At 35.2% G+C, this 15785-nt stretch overlaps 1 protein-coding gene across 2 annotated transcripts; it reads right to left on the bottom strand.

The window, feature by feature from the left end:
- Nucleotides 1-263: 263 nt before the first annotated feature.
- Nucleotides 264-1058, bottom strand: ATPsynG (ATP synthase, subunit G). Of its 2 annotated transcripts, XM_075296100.1 has the most exons (3): nt 976-1058; nt 836-905; nt 264-710 (listed from the first exon to the last, which is right to left on the bottom strand). In XM_075296100.1, the coding sequence occupies exons 2-3, from the start codon at nt 873-875 to the stop codon at nt 451-453; spliced, it is 300 nt and encodes a 99-aa protein (XP_075152215.1). In that variant the 5' UTR covers nt 876-905; nt 976-1058; the 3' UTR covers nt 264-450. The 2 variants fall into 2 exon arrangements, with proteins under 2 accessions (XP_075152215.1, XP_075152214.1); XM_075296099.1 differs by having other exon boundaries at nt 836-977.
- Between the last annotated feature and the right edge of the window lie 14727 nt (nt 1059-15785).

The raw sequence follows: 15785 nt of genomic DNA, 5'->3' as shown, positions 1-15785 counted from the left end.
TTCATTATTATTAAAGTTCGCAAACTGATACACTGAAGGGCGCAATGAAGGTGTTTGTGTTATGCCCGTTGCGAAATTTCCACCACTCTTGTTTTATAACACCTCATAATTTTTTTGGCAACTACCACTAATTCAGTAGGTTGTGTATGGTATCATATAGCCCGGGTTCCATTCGATTTAACTCTTTATTAATGGCTACGAAATTTTTAATTTTTTAAGGTACACTAGTGGTCTTTATTTGGCTGGAATAAATAGAATTTGCATTAGTTGAATTTCATTTTTATTATGGAATTTTATTCAATCACTGCTTAAAGATGAAATTTAATTCAATGTGCATCATACTCAGTTCTAGGCTTTTGTTAAATATCGACAAACCAAGAATGGTGCATAAGAAATTTGTTTTAGTAATCTAAACATAGAAAACGAGAACTATATTCCAAACGTCTGCACTTAGACATCATAACCAACAATGTGACGTTTGCCAATACATTCGCCGATATAGAACCAGAAAACTACTTCCATGGTGACCAAGGTATTGAGCCAGGCTTCACGAACTGTCAAGTTCTTGTAAGCACCAGTGCGGGCTCCAGTAATCAAGCGACCAAGTCCTTGGCGGATAGCGGGAATATCTCCTGGGGTTGGTGGGGTCAACTCAACTTTGGCGTATCTCAAGAAGGTATCCAATTGAGGACGGGCTTGTACGAGCAATCCTAAAACAAAAGGAAAATTGTTAAAAACATTGTATTTAACAATACAAAAAATTACATAATGAAATGTAAGGTTATACTGCAATCAAAATTAAATTCACCCAAAAAGTGTTGTGAACAATACTTACTGCTCACTAATGATGAACCCTTAGTAGCGACACCGGCCATGTTTTCTTATGTTTATTCGTGGACAAATGTCTGCAAATTATCAAAAAAAAAAAAGAATAATTAATTCTCGTAACAAACTAACCCTGTCACTTTTTCTCACCGTCGATGAAATACACAGTTGCAAACGTGAGATCCAATCACAATAGCACGTCAACGTTGATTTTCTGTGTAGTACAAACAGCGTTGCCAATGCTAAATCGTATTTGCGATAACCATGAAGTAATCGATAAAATGAAAAGGGTTATATGTTCACTAGGGCTGTCACCCGGGATCTTTTTATTTTAAATCCCGTGATTCCGAAAAACTAATTCAAATGTGTGGCTTTTTAGCATTATTTATTAATAAATTGGAGTCTTCATTCACTGCAAACGGACCTTAGATTTCATACCCGACAAATTGAGCTAATAAACATTTACCTGGAATAAGTATTTATTATTCATGAGTTATACTATAAAAAGCACAATTTCATAAAAAATCGAAGTAAACGAAAAGCAATAATAAAAGGTCCGTGACAAGATCGCGTATATCTGCTAAAAATTTAGATGCCTTGTTATTTTTAAGATGTTACTTAAAACCATGAAATACAAATTGATTAACACAAGTGTATGAAATTATACTTAATCTAACAAAATCATTAAAATGTATTGCTGAATAAGATAGCGATATGAAATAGCTTTTCTTGTCATAATTTTTGTGCTTCATTTCTTGTTGAGTTAGACTAGGTGTTCATTAAGTATTATAGCAATTTTAAATTGCTTTTTAATTTACTCTTATGTTCTTTTGTTAATAAAATTGAATTAAACTAAATTAGTTTAATGTAAAAAATCCCGAGAACTCGCGGTTCTATATTTTCAAATCTCGAATCCCGGGATTTATAAAAATCGATCCCGAATGACAGTCTTAATGTTCACACTATACATACACTATCTACTATTATAAATTAAAACAAGATGCTACTCGTTTAACGAAATAAAAGCTTTTGAAAGAAGTGTTTGGAAGTGAAATTGCAAGCCTATAAAAGAAATAGTAATTATTTCTACTGATTACATTTATTACGCCTACGGATACATATATTGTGTAAAATCCTAATGTTGATCTTGTTGCGATTCAAGTTGCAGTTTTGAGTATATATTCAATACACTCAGAATTAGTAAAAGTATTTTTCCGCGGTTACTTTTTTCAATAATTCATTTGAAAGAAACTACATTATTTAAATTGTTGCTTTGGATCCTTTTCCATACAAGTTTTAATAACACATGTAGGGGAATGAAGATGGACGAACAGTTATGTGTGAAGCCATTTTTTAATAAAAAAAAATGGAAGAAACAATAAAAATTCCAAGCAGAATCATCATTAATTTGATTGCAGAAATACTTGTTTTAATTATGAAAATAAATAAATATTATGAAAATATATAATATGCCTGCCTATTTTTCGTGCGAAAAATCCAGGGTTGTAGAAATGTGTTTGAAAATGCTCAAAACAAAAATTGGGCATTTATTTCGCGCTAATGCTTAGTACTAAGTTCGTTTATGCGAAACACGAATATCTTCGTATATCTCCGTAAATAGGGTCCCAAAACCAGATATGTTAACTTATTTATGCGAAATAATATACCTGGCTATTTTTTCGTGCGAAAATCCAGGATTGTATAAATATGTTCTTTAAAATGATCAAAACAAAGATTTCGCATTTATTCCGCGCTAACTTTTTTTATATGAAGCCTAGTACTAAGATCAAGTTTTCGCACGAAAAACTGTTATACTCCATATAAAAAACGTTAGCGCGGAATAAATGCGAAATCTTTGTTTTGAGCATATTCCAACAAATATTTATACGACCCTGGATTTTTCGCACGAAAAAATAGGCAGGCATATTTTTCGCATAAATAAGATAACATCCCTGGGTTTGAGACCCTATTTACGGCGATAGATGAAGATATTCGGTTTTCGCAAAAACGAACTTAGTACTAAGCATGAAGTAAGCGAATAAGTAGTGTCTGCGAAACAGATGATTCTATGTTAATTTTTTATTGTTCTCTTCTCCAAACGTCATACAAAAAACCAAATAATGTTGTCGTTGCGGAATGAAAACAATTTTGACCGAATTTGGTATACATAGTAAGAATGACAATTCTACTGTCTATGCAACATTTCACGCAAATCGGAGTAAAACTTTGGTCTCTGTGTTTATAAGAGAGTAAATCGAAGCTATATCTTAAATTCATGAAAATAAGAGTAAAACTATGGCCTCTGTGGTCATAGGAGTGCACTCATTTACATGTAAATCGGTGGAAAGATATATATGGAAGCTATATCTAAATTTCTACCGAAGCTATATCTAAACATTACCACACTATCAATTGTACCTTGTGCAACATTTATAGCAGAGCAAACGAAATAAAAAGAAAATATCATCGCATTTGATTAAAAGTACTATTTGTTTTTCGGAGCGGAGTGGATTTTCTTTTGGAAAACGCTCCGCTTCGGGTTTAAAAATAACGCTCCCGCTCCGGCCAAAAAAGGGTTCGCTCCACTCCGAATCCCTGATTTGAAACGGTCTATATTATATGGGTTCCCATTAATAAAATACTGCTAGTAAATCCTTCCAATTTGGTGGACGATAGAATAGTATGATGTAGTGTTGCATGATATGATGATCTCAGCGTATTAAAAAGTTCCCCCATCCATATGGTGGTCAAACTTTTGTTAGACTGTCACCTTAACACTTGTTAAAATGTTGGACATGGAGAACATCCCTTTCCCGAACATATACCGGAAAATGATGCACTCTCTACGTTGGTTGTCAATTTCATGTAAATTTAAGTTCTTTACTAAAAAGAAGTCTGGCAGAAGCCTCGGCAAAAATCATAAAATTATATACCGAGTTCCCAATTACGGACAACCCTCTACTTTCAATTAAAAAAAAAAAAAATAAAAAAAAAACGGACAAAAGGGAACCATCTCACCACCTTCGCTCCACTCCGACCTGATATCGGACTATCACGTTCCCTATATTAATTTCAATTTATTCACCTCCTCCCACGTTCCCTGTAAATTTCAAGTAGATCGGAGAAGTTTGATTGTTTTAAAGGGACGTCACTTTCCCCGATACAATATCGATAAACACCGAAGTGAATAGCACCCTTAACCTTTCCTAAAAATTCTTTATAACCTTCCCCTTTTTATTTCTTCCGTCCAAATATCACAAAATCAAATATCAAATATTAATATCGTAACCTCTCCCCAGTCCTCTGTAAATTTCAAGTAGCTTCGTAAAGTTTAATTGTTTCTCTGTATTTACTTAAGAGAAGAGAATGTCACCCTATGCCCTTTTATTTTTCCCCGACCAAATATAAAAAAATCATGAACCTGATCTAAATTTCATAACCTTACCCATTTTTCCGTAAAATTTCTGACGGGGGAATTTAGTTTTGTTTTCACTGTACTTTAAAAAGTCGGGTAAACGGGAGGTCCCCCTCCACGACCAAATATTGAAAAATAATGTAGCGGCTCTTTGTCCAGATGCCAACCCCAACCTTCAATGAAAATTTTAAGCAAATCGCATAATTTTGTTGCAAGTTTCAAAAAGTAGGGAGTCCTCATATGAACCCATCAGGTACCCCATATTAATTTCATAACCTCACCGCATGTTCTCTGTAAATCTCAGATAATTTAGAGAATTTTAGTTTTTTACTGTACTTTAAAAAAGTCGAAAAAAGGTGATGTCCCCTTCGCCACCAAATATCAAAATATAAAGTAGCGAATCTTTGTCTAGATGCCAACCCCAACCTTCAATGAAAATTTCAAGCAAATCAGTCAACTTTGGTCCAATTTGCAAAAAGTCGGACAAAGAGGAGGTCCCCCTCCGCGATGAGCGCCCCCTACGATCTCTGAAATTTTAAAGTAAATCGGTTCAGCCGTTTCCGAGCCTACCCGGAACATACAAACAAACAAATAATAGCGCTCCCAGTTACCTAAATAAACACTGCTTTCTATGTGCGAAGTAATGATTTCTATACAATTTTTTCGCAAGAATGAACATAGTACCGGCCTTTTGTATGGAGTTTGAACGGGAAAACCGAACAGAGTACCGGCCTTTATTTAAAAATCATTATTTTGGCTGGCATCTTTCCTACCTATTACGAATTTCTAGTTGAGTATTCCCTTTTGTTTGCCCTTTGGCCGCTTGAAACTAATACTGGTAATAATGGACATTTGGTGTTCTTGACAGATTGATATGAACTCGTCACATCTATTATGTTTTCTGTAGAAATTTGTAGTACACAAATGGTAAAGATGATCACAGAAATGTAAAATCGCTATAAAAGCTAGAATTTAACAGGGTCCTAGTTGGGATGGTTTCTATTCTGGAAAGGTATTGTTTAAATGAACTTTTTCATAATTCATTTTCAGAAAACAACATTACAAAAATTATTATACATATGTAGCAAGTATCAACCAAATCGTAATCAGATCAGATCTTCAAAGTCAGCGCTTGGAAAAACGAGATTTTATTAATCAGAATTCGTTGAGTTCACTGTCAGCGTAATAGGAACCTACTAAAATGCTTCTCTGGAATATTCGCTACATTTTCCATTTCTTTTGGCGATGTGGCGCGTTTATTTGCAAAGCTTCGGGTATTGCTTTTGTGCCTAGATTGTTCGGCCAGGCCATCATATGTACCATTTTCCATTTCTTTTGGCGATGTGGCGCGTTTATTTGCAAAGCTTCGGGTATTGCTTTTGTGCCTAGATTGTTCGGCCAGGCCATCATATGTAACCTCACAATGGATTGCGTACAAAACTCTATTAAAAATATTGGTATTCTTAATAGGAATTTACATGGATATTGTATGAATATACATGTGCGAATTGTGTTAAAGGGGTGGAATGTTGTCACGCGAAGGTTAGGTTAGGTTAGGTTAAAGTGGCAGCCCGATTAAATTTCAGGCTCACTTAGACTATTCAGTCCATGGTGATACCACATTTAACTAAAAGTACCTATTACATATGGGCACTTCTAGTCTTAACCACTGAACCTTCTCTATTATTTACTTTTGTGGAACCAACCAGATTGCTCCAAAAACATCAACAAACTGCTTAAGTTAACGTTTTCCAGGTCAGCCAGTAATCTAAAGCTATATGCTCCTAAAATTCGCTTACGCCTTACACAAAAAGCAGGACACTCACACGCGAATGACATGGATAAAATGTTCGACTTTGTTATTGACACTTTTCAGGCGGAGGGATTGTTATTATTTCCGAGAGATCTTAACTTGCAAAATGGTTCTCCAAGGCATCTTGATTAAATCTTCCCTGAGAAATATATACAAGACTTTCGTCATTGGAGAACATTTCGCCAGATATTGTTTTTGTTACCTTTAATATTTCCAATATAGTTACCTAACCAAACTCCAAAATCTTTTCCATCATTTTATTTGTTCGTGTTATTGGTATTCCATATATCATCCGTTGCGTACACATTTAAACATATGGGGCACATCGAAAAATAAGTATATTTTATGGCCATCAAACATAAAAAATTGTTCATCATTTAAAGGTGGGTATTAAGTTCGAGTTCAGCCGCTAAAATCGTAATTTTTTCTGCTAAAGTCAATACTAAATCAGTAAAAAAGGCATAAAATTATACATATTTTTTTCAGATGTCATTATAACTTGATGGGGAATAGCCCAAAGCAAATTTTCACAAAGTTTGTATTCCTTAAAATGGGTTATCCATAGACAGTAGAAAATATAGATTACCCGTCACTCTCACGGATGAATCACGGATAAATTTATTCGAGAAGCAACGAATAATTTTTGTGACGTTTGCTCTAGTTTCATCCGTAAGAGAAATTAAGAGAATTTTTGAAATTCACAGTAGAGAATAGAATTTTTGAAATTCACAGTAGAGGCAATATGTCAATTCTGTGAATGAATTACAGAATTTCAGAGAGAAAGCCGAACTGTGAAGACGCAATCACATTTGTTATAAAATTGGTAAGTAATTTGTTTTTACTGTTTTTCTTTTTAGGTTTTGTACATTTTTTTATATATTTTTTCATCATTTTGCTTTTTTCTTTCCAGGATTTTACTTTTTCTTTTCATTATTGTAATATATCTTTGCAGGTTTTCTTCTCTTTTTGTCTTCAGGTTTTTGGTTATGTTGCAGATTTCGTTCCAAGTACCATGTTTATGAAATAAGAATTAATCAATTTTTTTCTTTCAGAATTTCTGCCAATATAAAATGTTTGCATCGTGGTATCTGCGGCTAAATGTGTCAAACCACCACAATTATTCCAGGTTTCCATGTTGCAAACTTTTTATTTTTCTGTTGAGAAATTGAGGAGACCTGGGATGGGAGAAGTATATCCCTCCATTAGCAGACATCCCTCTCTCTGCAACGTTGGACTGAGAATAGGGGTGGGAGATGATAATCCCTCACAGGCATGACCCCCCTTTCTCCATCATGGCAATATGAGGAAGTGGCTTTTTTCCATTCCTCCAACATGGGATAATATAATTAAAAATATTTAAAAAAGTGGTTTTCGAGGCCTCCACAGCAAAAGGCTTCAACACTGCAAAGTTTCATGCAAAAAAGATTTGCGTGGGACTTGTGCGAAAAGGTGGTTTTAAGGCGCCCACAGGGTCAAAAATGCCTCACCTCTGCGAAGCTCCACGCAAATTTTTTTCATGGGACTTTGTTTTATTTCATGTGAACTTCCGCGCAAAGTTATTTTGAGCTTCGGTTTTTTTTCAGGTTTAATGTGCAATCCAACGTTTGGATTGCTACCCATGCGGAGTTCCGCGCAAACTTTTTATTTTGCGTGGAGCTTCAGTTTCTATTTCAGGTTTAATGTGCTGCTCATGCGGAGTTCCGAGCAAACTTATTTTGCGTGGATCTTCGGTTTCTTTTTCAGGTTTAATATGCAATCCAACGTTTTGTTGGATTGCTGCTCATGCGGAGTTCCGCGTAAACTTATTTTGCGTGCAGCTTCGATTTCTTTTTCTGATTTAATGTGCAATTTTATGTAAACATTCAATTTTTTCAAATTTAAATTGAGTTAAAAAAATGAGGGAAGAAAAAGAGGGGATCTTTTGATGAAATTTAAATTTTTTAGAGAGAAAAATCTTTGTAGGCGGATTTCTCAGTTTTTCTGCAAAGAAACTCAAATTAAATTTTAGCGCCAAATGAAAGTTCCATATTTTATAAAAGAGAGCGTAATTGTTTTTGTTTTTTTTAAGTTTTCTGTAAAATTAAATTTTGGCGCAATTTTTTTTAAAAAAAGAGAGTGACTTATTTTTTCTGCAAAGAATTTGAGAAACAGAATCTTTTTTTTTTTAAGAGTAACCGAATTTAATTTATTTCTTAACGACTTTTTAAGACATTTCATTTATTTTTGTGGCTTTATCATGTCAATACTTTAAAAGTCCAATTTAACGAATTAAAATGTGATGATTGTTCTCAAAATCTAAAACATTAATAATTCTAAATAATATTACAATCTTATATGAAAATATAAACCTAAATTAACGTTATTATAAATACTATTAATTTACAAAAAAAAAATCATGTACATTTGATGAAAACCGACTTTTCTTATCTATTTTGAGCTGCTGAATTCGAAAATAAATTAAAATAATTAAAAAATAATTTTGACATATCCCGTTTTTTTTTTAATTTTCGCTCTTTTTTCGCTAAACACAATATATCTCGAGTTAGATATGTCCGATTATTGATACTTAAATGAAAGGTTATAAGATAACACATGAAATGAAAGGTTATAAGATAATAATCGTGTCCAATTGGATTTGTGATAAGTTAAGTGGTTCAAAAAATACCAATTCGAAAAATGACAAAGTGATAAAAACAGAGTACATTTTGAGTGTAAACTAGTGTTATTATATGTTCACATGTTTGAAATTTGATAATATTGGATCCCATTAATATTATTTTATTATTATTCGGGCAAGTTTTAATATATTCTCAATAAATTGATCTCTTGTAAACATTACATAATAATAGAAATTAAATTTCAGATATTTTTCATTACATTACATTACAATATTAATATAAAAGAGTTTTGTATATATTGTAGTATGTGAATGAATAAATAAAATAATGATAATATGTGGCCTTTTGGGATTTAACACTGAATGAAATAACAATATAATACTCTTTTGGCTAATCATTAATTAATATTAAACAATAAATAACGACTCAAAGTGCTATATTAGCTAACGAACTTTTAAAGTGCACTCTGGGCACATATGTCGTCATCTAATTGAAACATTACCATAGGTATGGTGGCATACAAGATCTTCAGCTAATGTAAAGCTGAATCCAGAGTTAGTTATTTTTTTATTACGATGCAGTAGTTATGTATGCGAACCGAAGTGATGCCTGTAAAAATAAAAACAAAAAATATAAATAAAAACATAGTGATAATAGTATTTTTATGATATATGATATTTTATGATATATTATTATGATTTTTTACATATGAATTTTATTTATTATTCATACTTATATATTTTTTTATTATTCATATATTTTTCCTACGGCAGGGCATAACGACGACATTTTTCCATCTGAGTTTATTGTCGATGGTCCTCGAGTTAGGAAATGTTCTTTGAAGGGTTGCACAGGAGCATACCCTTCATCGATCATTTCCTACCGACATACAGGAACGGGAGAAATGGATGTAAGCTGTAATCGTCGGTGAGACTTCAACAGATTTGAAGCAGCTTTATATCTGTGGAAAACATTTTTCCGCCGATATGAAGTACGCTAAAAAACTGAAGAAGGGGACATTGCCAATCTTTTTCACGGGCCGTGAAAAAGAAAAGGAGGACTACGATGGTTCGGGGTTAGGAATTAGTTATGTAGGTGGGAAAAGTGCTATAGGTCGTTACGAGGAATTGCCGCGTTTAAACGTGAAGCGATATCGTGAAGAGGATTTAGATTTAAGACCATCAACGTCAAAGGGAATTCGACACGACGATGACAATTTGGATTACAGACCCTCAACATCGAAAGGAATCCGACGAGAAGATGATGGAGCAAAAATGGAATGGAAGCAGTTGCAAACAGGGAAAATGGAACATCAAGAGGAAAACGATATTATGATCGGTTTTTGGAACGACCATGATTATGCCAATATGCCAAAGACAAATGAAGACCCAAAGGCTGAAAAAGAAGAGTTTGGGTGCTATAACGAAGACGTTATGATGGAAGAAATAGAGCGCCTCAAACAAGAAAACCAGCGACAAAGAGAAGAAATCGAAATTATTTATAAAAATGTTATCGATGCACTACATGCGAGTGAGAGTGCAAAAATATTTAGCAAAGTTATTTTTAGCACCAACCGCAAAATGTTCTCCAAGGAGGAGAAGGAAGTAATACAAAATTTGTATTATGTCTCCCCGAGAGCTTTGGCATACATGAGGGATACTGAACATTTTCATCTTCCAAGCAAAAGTACCCTGCAACGTTGGAAACCTGTAAAAGGATTAAAAGCTGGTCTTAACCCTATCGTTATAAATGGATTGAAGCAGATGGTAGATGGCAGCCATCTACCATCTGTTTGACGAAATGTCAATAAGGACATCATGCGAATACAACACACAGCATGATCTTTTCGATGGGTTGGAGGACGATGGCAGAGGTATGCGAACAAAACACTTTGCCTCAAAGGTGATAGTATTTATGATTAATGGATGCTTCCGGTCATGGAAGTTTGTATTATGCTCTCCTTTGTCCATAGTACTTTATATGGAGAAAAATTTCGTGACATGGTTGTGGATATCATTGAAACTTTGAAGAGGAAATGCGGACTTACGGTGAGATGCCTCATAAGTGACCAAGGTCCGTCAAATGTGAGCCTTTATAATTCATTAGGATATTTTGATAATCAATATTTTATCTTCGACGGCCATAAAATTTATTTGCTATTCTACGTTCCCCACATGTTTAAAGGTGTACGCAACGGATTCCTGGCACATGATATTGAAACCCCAAATGGAATAGCAAAATGGGACGTGATAAGAGAGTTTTATGAAGTAGACAGTTCTTCAAACTCTGTGCGATTGATACCGAAGCTCACGAAAGACCATATAAGTCCATGTCATTATGCAAAAATGCGTGTGTACCTCATGGCGCAAACGTTTAGCTGGACAACAGCCAATGGCATAGAATTTGTCCATGTTTCAGAAGTCCTAAAAAGGAACGAAGGCTATGTTGAGGCAACTATAGATTTCCTCAAAAAACTCAATAATGGGTTCGATTACCTTAACGGTACATCATTTGGGCATAAGAATCCTAATAAACGTCCAATAACGCGAACAAATAAAATGATGGAAAATATTTTGGAATTTGGAAACTATATTAGAAATATAAAAGTTAGCAAAAACAAGAGTTTCCACAATTTGGCAAGATTCGCTGAGGAATTCGTACAGATGGCTGGCGAAATGTTCTCCGAAGACGAAGATCTTGTATTTATTTCTCAAGGAAGATTTAATCAAGATGCCTTGCAGAACCATTTTGGCATGCTAAGATCTCGCGGTGGCAATAATAACAATCCCTCAGCCAGAGAAGTATCAATAATGGAGTCAAACATTTTATCCATGTCATTCGTGAGACAGCATTGCACCCCTTTTACCAACTGCAAGGACGATGGGGATGAATATTTGACATTCGATTGGTCCAAAATAGTTGAAAGCCAAAAAGTTGCCGGTAATGCGAAACCATGCGCAACATACGACTCTGATGATGATAATGAAAAATCAATCACTGAGGGTGCCGCACAGAGATACTTTGGAGGGTATGGCATCAGACGCCTCAAGAACAAAATAAAATGCACGAATTGCGAAAAGTACCTCTCAAAAATTGGCGATATTTCTGATTTGTCCGAAATATTTTTTTCGCTCAAAAATTACACGGAAGAGTTGCGGCTGGCAAATCCCACAGATGAGTTTTACCAAGTTCTCCAGAGCCACTTTAATATTTTTAACGAAATATTTCTTCAGCATTTCCATGAAGCGGGGATTAGAAGGAGAATAATGGAGGAATCAATAAAAGTAAACGCAGAACGTTTTCCAAATTTTTTCCAGGGTGATTGTTCTACACACAGGATGGACATTTTAGAACATCTAACTATTGTTCTTTTGCGGAGGAAAGGGAAATGGATGGTCGAAACGGAGATGACGAGAAAATCGAAAATAAAAATGGAACAAAAATTAAAAAAAAAAACACGTAAAAAATTAATGTTATGACATTTGTGCGGACCCAGGGTTATTCACCTCTAGCTTATTTCGCGTTAACATAAGATAGAATAGGTTTATAACGAAATACGTCTGTGCGGACCCAGAATCTTTTTTATAGTAGATATTGCGTGTCAAATATTTTGGGGGCGATGGTAAGAATAGTATCAACAGGACTTGTTGTGGGGACCCAATGCCAATAGCATATGGAACCAACTGTGCGCACCCAGTATCATCAACAGTACTTTGGCATATGTGCGGACCGATGCCAAAAGGATATGGAACCAACTGTGCGCACTCAGTATCATCAACAGGACTTTGGCATATGTGCGGACCCGATGCCAAAAGGATATGGAACCAACTGTGCGCACCCACTATCATCAACAGGACTTTGGCATATGTGCGGACCCGATGCCAAAAGGATATGGAACCAACTGTGCGCACCCAGTATCAACACTAATTTGGCATGTGTGCGGACCCGATGCCAAAAGGATATGGAAATATCTGTGCGTACCCAGAATAAATAGAACTTTGGCATATGTGCGGACCCAATGCCAAATATTTAACAAAACTTGGCATATGTGCGGACCCAATGCCAAAGACTTCGGAAAATCTGTGCGCACCCAGAATGCAACTTGCTTTCTTGCACAAACCTCTCCTTCTCAAGTCAACCTCACCCTCCGTCACTATGGTCTGGCGGTCCCCGTTTCTACAGACGAGGCTCTGGCGAATATATTAATTTATAACCACATAGAAAAGTTATAAAACACTCAGAGAAGTCACCTTTCGTCCGGTTGAAAATGGGATTTAGCCCGTGGCCCTTTGTATGGGAGACATGCCCGTAATGTGCCAATGTAAGTACATATTTCAATGTCATATATATGTATATTCAACGCCAGTTCTTTTTCTCCACCAGGTACATAAACTACAATAAATACAGGACCACACTCACCGGCTTACTGGGCATACACCAACATCTAGAAGAGATTGCAGCCACGTTCCACAAACATCGATGCTTCCAATTGCTTGTGTCCATCACACATATTTGACAAATTTTTAACTTTGTCCATAGTAAAAGGTAAGATATATTCACACTTAGTATGCAGGTAAACCGAATTATTCCATTTTACTATATTATATTATTTTTTCACTTCTATAGCCGCTATGTTATTTTATTTAAATATTTAAGCAAAGTTTTTCTTCTGATTCTTAGTGACGCTGTTTTCTGTTTTTATTATTATCAAACTTCTAGTGCATTCAGAATAGTGATCCAGCGTTGTTTATAAAAGTGCTAAATCAAAATTAAGAGAAAAAAGTAGCGAATAGTCGTATTTTATACTCCCATTTTCACTACTTATTCCATTCGCTGCTACTGAACATTTGGGTTTGACACATTTCGTTCATCTATAGCAATATAGAGTCTATGGGGTTATCAAAGAAAAGTAATCGTAAAAAATACGATTCTAGCGGCTATACTCGAACTTAATACCAACCTTAAAGATGTAAAAGCTTGTAAAGACCAACATTTGGCGAAGCTTGGTAACTTATGAGACATCTCACCCTAAGTCCACAATTCTTCTCCAAAGTATGGATGATTTCCAGGACCACGTCTACAAATTCTATGCCACTTACTGGGTAGTCGACAAAGGCTTACAAAAAACAAACTTCCATGACAGCGGTTGCCGCTGCAAATAGCATTGCTAAATGTTCTAGCACTCTCACTCGCATGTCTTGCGTCAATAACATTTTTGTAAATATTATCGATTTCCTCCGTTTGTTTCTGATTTATATATTTGTGGCGCTCTATATCTTTCATCAAAACATCTTCGTTATAGCACGCAAAATCTTCTTTTAATGTCTCTTCTTTAAATACGCTATGATGCTCCATCTTCTCTGTTCGCAACCGCTTCCATCCTTTTTGGCCCCATCATCTTCTCGTCGGACTACTTCTGATATTGAGAGTCTGAAATCCAAATTGTCATAATCATCGAATTCCCTTTGGCGTTGATGGTCTTAAATCCAAATCCTCTTCACGATATCGCTTCACGTTTATTCGCAGCAATTCCTCGTATCGACCTATACCATTTTCTCCCCACCTACGTAACTAATTCCTACCCCAGAATTATTGTAATCCTTCCTTCTTCGTCGTTATGCCCTGCGGTAGGAAAAATGTTTATAATAATATACAAAAATTATATAAATTATGAAATAAGTAATATTCATTAACTATTAATAAATCATTATTATTCAGAGACTCAATATCACATAGTTGCGCTACAGATAGCAATAAGAATGACGAGTCGGTAATTCAGTTACAACTCAATGACCTCAACAATCAAACACAAGTACAACAAGATTTACACCTTTGGTGAGTAAATATTAAGATCACTAAGTAAAATGTTTCGACATCCTCTACTAGTACGTCTGCCCAAACTACTGGGTCGGAATCAATAAATTCGCAATATCGCCATAATAGCGCCAACGAACTTACGCAACAATAATTATTTTTTATAACTAAACCTCGTTTCTACTTTACATTAGCTAACGAACTTTTAAACTGTATTATCGACATGTGTGCCATCCTGTCTATAGCAAAACTTTAAGTTAAAAGTTATCTGAAATTTAATTTCTAAATACTGTCAGTTAAAGCCTAACTTAGCTACATGAAAATTGACATAAATAATTATTTATTCTAACAAATTATAAGTGCATATTATACTATAGAAATGTAATTGTCAAAATTATTGATTTTCTTGGCAAATATTTGATACAAGCCACCAACACACAGCGAAAAACACTAACCACTGTAGTGTTTTTCAGACTGAAATATTAGCAATAAAAGTGGTGGCAAATTGGCTGAGAAGTAATGTTCCAAAAAATGTTGGCATTAATGGTCTCTGTGTTCCTTAACTCGAAAACGGCCATTGACTACCGCAAATATCTCAATGAGATGGCTGAGCAGCACAATATTCACCTAATATGAGTGCCTGTCCATAGGAACATACCGGGGGACTACGAAGCGGATGAGTTGGCGAGGCTAGGGACTACCTTATATATTCCAGGGGAACTAGAATCTGCAAGCTCATACTGCGTGAGAAGGCTGTTATGATGGCAAATGTTCGATGGGAGAATTGCAAGGGTTGTAACGACACCAAGCAAATATGGCCCCATTTAAACTTAAACCGCACACTAGATATGCTAGAGTTCTCGAGACGTCAGATATCACTCCCGATATCTGCTATAACGGATCGCTGCCTTATAGGCGATTTTGCAAAAAGTATTGGCGCGAAGTATATTGACTATTGTATGAGCTGTCATGATGCGGAGGAAAAGAAATCAATTAAACACCTCTTGTGTGAGTGTCCTGCATTTTGTGTAAGGCGTAAGCAAATTTTAGGGGCATATAGCTTTAGATTACTGGCGGACCTGGAAAACGTTAACTTTAGCAGTCTGCTAATTTTTTTTGGAACAATCTGGTTGGCTCAACAGAAGAATATAACCGAGAAGGTTCAGCGGTTAAAACTAGAAGTGCCCATATGTAATAGGTACTTTTAGTTAATGTGGTATCACAATGGACTGAATAGTCTAAGTGAGCCTGAATCTTAATAGGGCCACCACTCTAACCTAACCTACGAAAAAAATATCTT

Source organism: Haematobia irritans, chromosome 2 (assembly GCF_050003625.1).
Source record: "Haematobia irritans isolate KBUSLIRL chromosome 2, ASM5000362v1, whole genome shotgun sequence".
Classification (NCBI taxonomy): Eukaryota; Metazoa; Arthropoda; class Insecta; order Diptera; family Muscidae; genus Haematobia; species Haematobia irritans.
Note: the sequence above shows the minus strand (reverse complement) of the source record. Positions and strands in the feature narration are given on the sequence as shown.